The 6,904-nt window shown below is 50.1% G+C and overlaps 2 protein-coding genes across 2 annotated transcripts; both read right to left on the bottom strand.

The window, feature by feature from the left end:
* Nucleotides 1-4,349: 4,349 nt before the first annotated feature.
* On the bottom strand, nucleotides 4,350-6,675 carry LOC112466388. The gene is made up of 2 exons (XM_025034452.1): nucleotides 5,032-6,675; nucleotides 4,350-4,965 (listed from the first exon to the last, which is right to left on the bottom strand). The coding sequence occupies exons 1-2, from the start codon at nucleotides 5,199-5,201 to the stop codon at nucleotides 4,350-4,352; spliced, it is 786 nt and encodes a 261-aa protein (XP_024890220.1). The 5' UTR covers nucleotides 5,202-6,675.
* Nucleotides 6,194-6,631, bottom strand: LOC112466387 (interstitial collagenase-like). The gene has a single exon (XM_025034451.1). The coding sequence runs from the start codon at nucleotides 6,629-6,631 to the stop codon at nucleotides 6,194-6,196; it is 438 nt and encodes a 145-aa protein (XP_024890219.1).
* Nucleotides 6,676-6,904: the final 229 nt, after the last annotated feature.

Here is a 6,904-nt window from a genome sequence, read left to right as displayed (position 1 = left end):
AAGCACAAGAATACGCAGGAGAAAACACGTCCGCTCACTACGATGGTTCGCGCGCGAATTCTCTCTCATCGTCAGAGACATTTCCAGTCGACGTCTCGGAGGAACCGCAGACACAATTGACCGCAGATGCTCTGATCGAACGTCTGATACGAACGCCGGTTGTACACGATATTCACGTCACTTCCGAGATATCGTTCGAGTTCCTTCGGGGGTTGAAGATTTCCAAAACTGTCAAAGTAGATCGCGTTGTTGCCCCTCTTCGCATAAGCGACCCAGTGCGTACCCGGGCTCTTCTCGTCGAGATTCACGATTCCGCTCTCGTCGCGACGCACTTTCGTCGGCAACGCGTCGCGCATAAACACGCCCCTAAAGAAAGATATGCGCGAAAGGCGCGCGGACCGGTTCAATTGCTCGTTCGTCGTGACGCCGAACGTTGGCAAATCGAGCGTCATTAGTGTCTTTTTCGGCAATTGTTTTTTTTTACCCATTCTCGTTTGTCTTCTGCTCGTCACGCCACTACCGCGTTTGTACGGCGCGAGATACAGTCCGCGACCCTCCAACGCGCGATTGTGACGTTGCAGTTCCTCGAGCTGACGTTGAGCGGCCTTGTTGTCGTTCACCGCCTTGGCCACGCCAGCCGCTCCACCGATCAGGGATCCGAGCGCCCCCAATATCGGTAGAAAGGGTAGGAGACCCCCGCGTTTCGCCAACGGGAGAATTTTCTTCCTCGTTACCGCTCCCCTCTTCCTCTTTTTCATGCCCAATTTTGTTTTTGTTTTCATAGCAGCCCATACGGCGGTCGCGGCGGCTCTCTCGTCAAGGGTTGTGTCGCTCGCCGTGATACGCTCGCGCGCCTTTTCGGCTAGTATCGAACGAAGTATCGTTACCTCGAGAGTCTGCTCGAATCGATGGACGAGATCGGTTATCGCGCGTTCTCCAATAATCGCGACGTCGTGCTGCCGAGCGAGGCGCTCCCCGGTTCGATATTCGTGTTCGACGACGTGGCCTGTGACAAACAGGACGCAATCAGAGAGTACTTCGCCATGGGTCGACATTCGAATATCGATTGTTTTTACCTCTGTCAAACGTACGCTAAAGTACCGAAACATCTAATACACGACAACGCAAATCTGTTAATCCTGTTTAGACAAGACGGAACTAATCTAAAACACGTGTACGACGATTACGTGAGCCCCGATATGTCGTATGAAGATTTCTGCGCGTTGTGTCGCGAGTGTTGGCAGCGCAGGTACGGGTTCGTGGTGATAGACAAGGACAGCGCGCTACAAAACGGCAGATACAGACGAGGATTCAACGACTTTGCCATACTGTAGAGCGATCAGTAGCTGTCGAACGTTCCGAGAGCGATGAGCGACGCGAAAGACACCGTTGACCGAGAGAAGACCGCGCGGCAGATCGCTAAAACGCGCGCGTCGATACGCAGAAAATACAGAGCGTTGAAAACCGGCAGTATGGAGAACGAGATGGCTCTCGAGAGACAATTCAAACCGATCGTCGACCCGTTGAAACAAATCGTCGAACACGTCGAAAAAGGCGAATCCAAGAACGACAATGCGGCGGCGGCGGCGACGACGAAAGGTTTCGTTATTAAAAAGAAACGCGAGCAAAGCGAAGACGAAGTCGACGACGACGACGACGACAAAGGAAAAGTCGCGCGAAAAATAATATCGAGACCTAAGAAGAGGAAAAAACAAACGAGCGCCGAGTCAGAGATGCTCCTGATCCACTCCACGCCTCTGAAACCGCGAAAATTATCGCTGCACGAGCGGATGGGGGAGGAGCTGGAAGTTTTCGCGTCGCCGTTGCCCCCCCCCCCCGAAACACCCGTAAAGGACGTTCTACAAACGCCGCAGAGTCACGAGGAACTGCACAGTCAATTGGGTCCGTTGGGACAAAGATACGTGGGCGCTCTTCTAAACGGGGACCCACAAAATGAATTCGATATCGTTTACGGTGTGTACGTCGGGAATGACGGCACGATGCTCGGTGACAAACGGTTCAAGGTGAACGCGGACGATTCCCTGATCGGAATGAGAACGGAATGTGGACGGAGTGAGAACCACGGGCACGCCCGGCTTGTATGAATTAATCTTCAAGAGATATCCCGATGGTGCAATTTACACCGAGGACGACATGCAAAAGTACAGAAATATACTGTTAGCGACAAACGCTTACAAACGCGATTATAATGCTCTTAACCCCATCATGGGCAACAGGGGACAAAAATACACGAAAATCATCGCTCCGTTGGTATCGCGCAATAGAATCGGCAGTAATAGAAAGGGCGCTGGCGTGACCAGATTACCGTCGATCATGAAATTGAATGACAATACAATGGATTACGTTTATTGGGACGATCCTAACGAATTGGTGGATCGTCTGCGATTACTCAAGGCCTCTCGTCAAGCGGGCAACGACGCGCACGGTAACGAGATTCAGTCGATAATCGAGGAGCTTTGCGAGATCGGATTGATTATAAATTGAGCTGTCGCGTCGATCGCGACGGCAGTACGTTTCTCGACGAGAGATCGGCGCAATGTCGGTGAACAAATTCGGAATGTCTCTGAGGAAACGCAGCGACGGCGGCGGATTCGCGACGGAAAGATCGCGATTCTCTATCGACTCCCTGCGGAACTACGTACGAGACAGCGCGCTTTGCTTGAACGAGGATTCCTACGACGCGAGGGAGCGCAAGCTACGACGTCTAGCCGCGCAGGAGCTCGACAGCGACGCGACGAACAAGAGTTACGTCGAACGCGCGCTTCAAGAATTGGATAGGAGATCGATAAATCGTTGTCGTCGGTGAAAAGTGAGGTAGATAGGATAAACGGCGACGTGAACGGACTCAGAACCACGTTGAGCGAATTCAAGGAGACTGAAAACAACGTCATGAGCGGACTCAGAGTCACGATGAACGAGTTTCTGGCCAAGTTCGAGGAGATTGAAAACCAGATACAGAACTTGGAAAACTCTAAATCCACGCAGACGGGGCAGATACTCGGCGCGCAGATCGCGATGAACGATTTTCTAGCCAAATTCCGCGAGATTGAAACAGCGATGGTGACGAAGGAATCGTTCGAGAGAGAGATAGCGAACATTCGCGGTAACAGGGGGAAAGGTCAATAAGGAGGTGATGAGCCGTTTTTTTTTTTGCGCAGTCAAGAGAGGAATACACGCGCGCAACGATGAGTGCCGAGAAGCGAAGACTCGTGGAGGAGCTGCACGCACCGGCGCGGAGAAACTTCCCGCGACGTCGCGTCGTGGTGCGCGGTTACGACGATCTGTGGCAGGCCGACGTGGTCGAGATGCGTCTCTACGCGCGACAACAAGATTATTATTACATACTAACGGTTATCGATGTGTTGAGCAAGTACGCGTGGGCGTTACCGCTCAAGAGCAAAAGCGGAAGCGAAGTAGCCGCGGCCCTGTCGAGGATATTTCGCGAGGACGCGCGATATCCGAGGAATCTGCAAACGGACAAGGGAAAGGAGTTCTACAACGCTAACGTGCGAGAGATTATGAAAAGACGCGATATAAATCACTACTCGACGTACTCGGTGATGAAGGCGTCGGTGGTGGAGAGATTCAATCGCACGCTGAAGAACGACATGTGGAAACTCTTCACGCTCAACGGATCGTACGCGTGGGTCGAGGCGCTGCCGCGTCTGCTGACGAATTACAACCACCGCAGGCATAGAACGATCGGGATGCGACTGGTGGACGTGACACCCGCCGTCGCCAAGAGACTCTTGTCCACGGTGTACAGTCGCGCGAAGATCGCCACTCCGGGTAGATTCAGGGTGAACGATCCGGTGCGCGTGAGCAAATTCAAGACGCTGTTCGAAAAGGGCTACACCCCCAACTGGACTACCGAGATCTTCCGTGTCGCTAAAGTACAACGTACCAATCCTGTGACGTATCTGTTGAAAGACTACCGCGGGGAACCGATAGCCGGAGGATTTTACGAGCATGAGATGCTGCGAGTTTCCGACCCCGACGTTTATCTCGTGGAGAAAGTGTTGCGCAGGCGAGGCGACGACGTATACGTGAAGTGGTTAGGGATGAACAGTTCGCATAACTCATGGATAAATAAAACGGCGGTGTTATAGTTTCTATACATATTATTTTTTTGTTCGCCTTAATGTAAACTTATGTGTATTTGAAAAACAAAATATATGTTTTATCATTCTCTAACCTTTGCTGTCATACTTCTTCCTTTATCCGTATGTGATTCTATTGGAGAGGAGGAGGAGAAAAAAATAATCGAACGAGGTTCCATAGGGGGGGTTTTTTTCTCTCTTTATTTTTTTAATAATAATAATATGTGATTACAATAATTTCTCAATATTCTCGAAACACAGAGCGACTAACTCGCAGTCAACGATATCATTGCGATCAAAGAATTCGCTCTCGCGTATCGCTCTTGGGACGTTCGCGGGATCCGTCACGGTGGCCGCAATAGCGACGAAGCGCGTCAGCTTCGCGTCGATCGTGTTGATGATCGCGCGCAACGAATTCACGAGGCTGTTGACGCAAAGTTCTAGGTCGAACATGAGGAGGACGGTGTTCGTCGACACGATCATACGAGTCGTGGACGTTTCCAGGCGTAGGGTCGACAGAGTGTTAATCTTGCTAAATCGTAATTTCAGTTTTCCGTTTTCGAAGCACATCGGTGGTGGAGCGCGCTCGTTCTTTCCGCGCTGTAGATGGGACAACACCGCGCGTTTACGATTGATGAGTTCCTTCCACGTTTCAGGCGAGAGTGAGATCTCCTTGCCGTGACAATCTCCTATGACGATGTGTATATAACACGGGAGTACGGCTGTGATACCGACGTCTATGAATTTGTACCCCGTCTTAGTCAATAGGTATCTTCTTTCCAGAATTCGCACCGGATGACGTTCGGCGTCACGTTTCGATGTACTGACGTCGTCGTTGCTATGACTGAAAATAATAAAAAAAATTATTGTTATATCGTAGGCGAGCGATACGGGATTGTCGCGAACTCACCACATGTTTTTCCAGCAGTCGACGTTGTCCCGATTCGAAAACGGAGTCTCTAATTCCGTCGATTGCTCGTCGATTGCTCTTCTTCTTCTTTTCGCGTTATCGACGCCGTTCTCGAGATCGTCGTCGGATTGGCGCTGTTCGAAATACGGGGCGTGTAACGTCGAACACATCTCTCTCTCTTTTTTTTTCTCCGTTGTCGCGGTGCAGTTGGCGGATTACGCGAGAATGAGTCGTTCGAGGAAAGTTGAGGCGAAATATATTTTAAGAAATAAATTACGATTCTTCCTCCTTTCATTAACATTCTCAGGAGTGATATGTAAAGGAGGGGATACGTCGAATCGTTCTATTCTTCCTCTTCTCTATTCGACGTCTTCCTCGCGTCAATTCGAACGAATCGACTCAATAGATCTCGCAGTTGCATCATCAGTCCCTGTCTCGGGCAGGTAATACCAAAGATCCCAAGATCAAATTTGCCGGATGCCGTTACGGTTTTCGTAAATTCGTTGAATCTGTAGAATCGGTTTTTACTGATAAAGTACAGATTGCCGTCGATGTATCGAAAAGCCGACGATACTCTGTGAGGTATTCCCAGAAATATCATGTTGATGTGGTAGTACTTACAATATTCATCGAACAATCGTCTATCTCGCCCACAACATTATTGTCGTATATAACGAAGGTTCGTCCTTCGTTCGTGTTCAGCACGGCGTTGACCTTCCTGGCGGTATCGGGAATTCCGAGATCTGTGTAAGATTTCGGCCAAGTTGAAACTAGCGTTAGACGCGGATAAGTGATCATGTAGCTCATATTGTCCGCGAACAGCATGATATTGCCCGGGGCGTCTGATACGCGGCCGTCAGACGCGTGAAATTCTTAGGAAGAAATTTCATGTAGTCCGTCAATAGCAAGGGTTTCTTGTACGTTTTCCCGTCTATATCGATTGACCACACGTATCGTTCGTGCGAGATGTACAATCAACCGTTCGTTATCAATACGGTATCCACGTTTCGCAAGGTGCACAGATCCATCTCAACGTCTTTCGTAGTCGTCGTTGCTATCGTCGTCGTCGTTGTGGTAGTCGTTGGTGTCGTCGTCGTTATTATTTTTGGAACTTTAGCGTTTTCTTTAGCGCCGTACAGGTGTTGAATGGAAAGAACGTCCTCTAGAGTAAGTTGAACGCGAACATCACCAAATCTTCGCGGAAGGTGTGCGGCAAGCCTAAAGCGTGACCGATCTCGTGCGTCAACGTCTGAAGTAAATTGTACGTCCCCGGGGGATTCTTAGTCAGCTGTATGTGCCACGTCTCCGCTTTGTCTACGTGCACCTCCGAGACGAAATTGGGGTCTCCGGTGGGAAAGAACGCGTGAGCGACATTTCCGTTAGGACCTCTGAACGCAGACGAACACGGTTCGTTTCGTCGGGAGTATAGCATCGCGTGACGCCCCTCACGAAACGATATCAAAATATCGGGATTCAGCGAATCGCGCTCGAACGTCAATGACGAATTCGTTGCCCACAGATCGAACGCGGCTCGGGTCGTTTTCAAGATTATATGTCGTTGGCTAGATGAAAGTTCCATTTGAGATGTTTTCTCGGCCATTTGTCCAAAAGCGGAGCGAACGTGCGCTCCGAAACGTCCTCCACGCCGCATCGCGGTTTAGCGATGTTCAGTTCTTTCTACCTATTCGATTCAGCGTCTCTTCGTTTAATTCGCCGTCGCCTGGTAGTCGATAGAATTCTTGAAACAGTGAGACGGCTCGATATAACTCCTGCGTGGTGTTGTAGGACGATGAAAATCGCTGTGCACCGCTGTTATCCAGATACCCATATTTTTGCAGATAACTGATCGCAATCTCATTTTCACTCGATTTAC

This window comes from Temnothorax curvispinosus, unplaced genomic scaffold (assembly GCF_003070985.1).
Source record: "Temnothorax curvispinosus isolate PA1 unplaced genomic scaffold, ASM307098v1 QBEX01016127.1, whole genome shotgun sequence".
NCBI lineage: Eukaryota > Metazoa > Arthropoda > Insecta > Hymenoptera > Formicidae > Temnothorax > Temnothorax curvispinosus.
Note: the sequence above shows the minus strand (reverse complement) of the source record. Positions and strands in the feature narration are given on the sequence as shown.